Source organism: Gavialis gangeticus, unplaced genomic scaffold (genome assembly GCF_001723915.1).
Source record: "Gavialis gangeticus isolate Ggan-Ray unplaced genomic scaffold, GavGan_comp1, whole genome shotgun sequence".
NCBI classification, from domain to species: Eukaryota; Metazoa; Chordata; order Crocodylia; family Gavialidae; genus Gavialis; species Gavialis gangeticus.
In genome coordinates this window covers 33,112,224-33,115,074 of record NW_017729031.1, presented here as the reverse complement: position 1 = coordinate 33,115,074, position 2,851 = coordinate 33,112,224, and the positions used below count along the sequence as shown (strand labels likewise).

At 49.7% G+C, this 2,851-nt stretch overlaps 1 protein-coding gene across 1 annotated transcript in view; it reads left to right on the top strand.

Annotated features, from left to right (window-relative positions):
- SLC15A2 (solute carrier family 15 member 2) overlaps positions 1 to 2,851 on the top strand; it is a 101,198-nt gene that overhangs the window by 52,175 nt on the left and 46,172 nt on the right. Inside the window, exon 7 of the mRNA XM_019522808.1 lies at positions 1,969 to 2,059. Within this exon, the coding sequence (XP_019378353.1) occupies positions 1,969 to 2,059 (91 nt within the window). The remainder of the gene's footprint in view (positions 1 to 1,968; positions 2,060 to 2,851) is intronic.

Here is a 2,851-nt window from a genome sequence, read left to right as displayed (position 1 = left end):
ACAGCCCAAGCTGCCGGGCTCTTTGCTGTTGCTCCGCAGGGGCCCAGAAGGACACAGCCTTTCTCCGCGCAACCTGCAGCAGCATCTATGATTCCTCCATGGATGTCAAGGGCTGTTGACCCCATGGAGCAGCACTTGCACTGCTCACCTGTGCCCCACACTGTATACCCCCCAAGTAGCCGCTTTGTAAGAGTGCCTAAAGAAGTCTTCTAGGTAGCCCCCCAATCCTCCCCCATGCCAACCTGAGGTGTTACAAGAAGTCTTTTCCCCATGCCAGGGAATAGGATTTCCCTGTAAGTGGAACTACAGGTAATATGGACAAGCCCTTCGGCATTGATCTCAGAAAATGTTGATGCAACCGGTGTAAGCTTCCTTCCATAGAGGGGAAAACCCTGAAAAATGAGGCAATGAAACTACCTTTGAATGGCTCTGAGCACATGCCCAGGACTGCTCACGAGTCTTTTTCTCTGCAACGTTCATTGGCACATGGTCAGCGCCATTTCAAGGCAGCCGCGTTGCCTTATGTCCAGGATTTGGCACGTGCAGAGGAGTGGGCCCAGCACGGAGGTGGTGCAGACACGGTCCCAGACATCTGACACACAAACCAGGTGAAACCGTCGTGTGGGCACCTTTTCCCACCCTGCACTCTTCTGTGTGTCAACATCTCAGGGACCAGGAGTGTCAGGAAAAGGGAGAGTTCAGCAAATGCACCAGTGCAGACCACTCCCTGCTGGCAGAAGGTCTCCAAGGGGCCAAGTAAAAGCTTTGCATTTAATTTTCACTGGGGGCCAAGAGCTGAGACTCAAGGGGCTACAACCCTGTCAAGGATTTGGTGCACAAGTGGAGAATCAAGCCCCAGGACCAAGGCCACACTGAGGGAGACTGCTAGAGCTAGGAGTTGATCCCAGGTCTTGTAAGTCCCATTCTCGTGCTTGCATCACAGATCCATTGAACCGTTTATTGATGCAATCTATTTCCTTCTATACCTTGTAGAGCCTATTGCTCTGGCTAGGAAGAGAAAAAGTGGCCAAAGTTCATAGCTAGGAATATTCCTTATAAAGGAAAATATTAGCTTTGACAAGCTAAGTGAAACTCTGCCATGTTACCCCTAGTTTGATCCTGTATTCCCCTTGCTAGGCAGACAGTATCCACATAGAGATAATCAATTCTTTACAACTACCCAGGCATGACTTTGTACAGAGGAAGCTGTGTCACCCGCACTGTCTGGAAAGGAGAATGGCAGAGCCCCTTTTTATTGTCTTCCTTAACAACTCTCTATTGCAACGTTGCCCCATGTCCAGGAACCCGTCCCCAGCCCCTCTCTTCCCCACAGCATTTTCACTGGGCCTGTGCTGTTTGCCCCGCTGGGTTTAATTTGCAGAATGAGTCCTGTTTGTTTGGGGCTGGCTTCAGATCGCCACGGGGCTCAGTCTGGTAATACTTTGCTTCCTCTCTATGACTGTCCATCAGGCCAGCCTCTCTCATTCCTGCTCGCTGACTCATCTGTGCTGTCATTACAAGCTCCTCAAAATGCATAGGTTTCTTTTTTCTATTTCTGTTTAGGAAGGGGTGGGAGGAAAGCCAGCCTGTGGGAACAAGTGATGAGCTTGTCAGGTGCTGGCAAAATGGATTGAATTAGGTGACAGTGGATTTGAATCGTGCTGCTTGCCCTGAATGCATAAATGCCGCCCTCTCCCCCCACCCCACATATGTACCTTTGACAGTCACGGAGCAGTGTCTTTTCCTCCCAAATGCCAAGAAAGCCCGGAGTACTTTCTTGTGATGTGAACTGCTTGGTGCCAGCACTTGCCATCATCGGAGCCCACACTTACTTGCTTAACGCCAGTTTATGTTTTATGCACCACGTCTCACTATTTACTCCTCAGCCTCCCTACCAAAGGACTGATAACACTCAGCTTGCACATCAGGCTGGATCCATGACACTGATGCTGTCTTGTCTTGTTTTAGGCCTCGGAGAGGAGCAAGTTTTTTTCAGTCTTCTATCTATCTATTAATGCTGGAAGTTTGATCTCCACGTTTGTTACTCCTGTATTAAGAGGTCAGTTCTGATGTAGCATGCGCCAATAAATTAGTTGCATTGTGACTGCACTACCATGGGTAGTTAGGTTTTTATGATGACTGAATGACAGAAATTACATTATCTCCTGAGTGACTGGCGTGTGGCATTTATGCCTTATTAATTCCACAGTAGCAGCATAACAGATTTATGGAAAGTAGCAGACGAGTCAGACAGACCATTCTACAGGCTGTATTTATTTGCTTTAAAGCCAGACCGAGTCACTAGGGATGGAAAAAAGATCCATCAGGTCGCTTCGTCCAGCTTCCTGAAAATGAAAGACTCCTCTCTGTTCTGCAGCCTGTAGGTAACCCATCAAAAGCAACTGACTTTCTCCTATTTGTTGCAGCCTTTAAGGCTGGAGCTACTTTAACAGTACTGCCAAGAGCTTCTGCAGTGTGACCCTCCCACCCTTCAACTGGGCCCAACGCCCCTGTCATTTGAAGAGGGAAGAGCAGCTGGCTGATGCAGCAGAAGAGGGCAGGCTGGCCATCAATCCCAAATGAAACCATCTGTGTGGGGTTGGGGAGCCATGGAACAGGATGGTCTGGGGCTTTGGGCTTGCAAGTCCAGTGCCTAAGTCAGGGGTGGGCAAAATACAGCCCGGGGGCCAGATCTGGCCCACCAGGCCATTCTATCCAGCATGTGGGGCCTCTAAGAAATTTAGAGAATTAGTATTCATTTGCTCCTGGCTGCCTGTCAAAGATGACAGGAGCCAGGGGCAGTAGCACCCAGGGGAAGCCAGCGGCAGGACTCAGCAGCAAGGCCCACCCA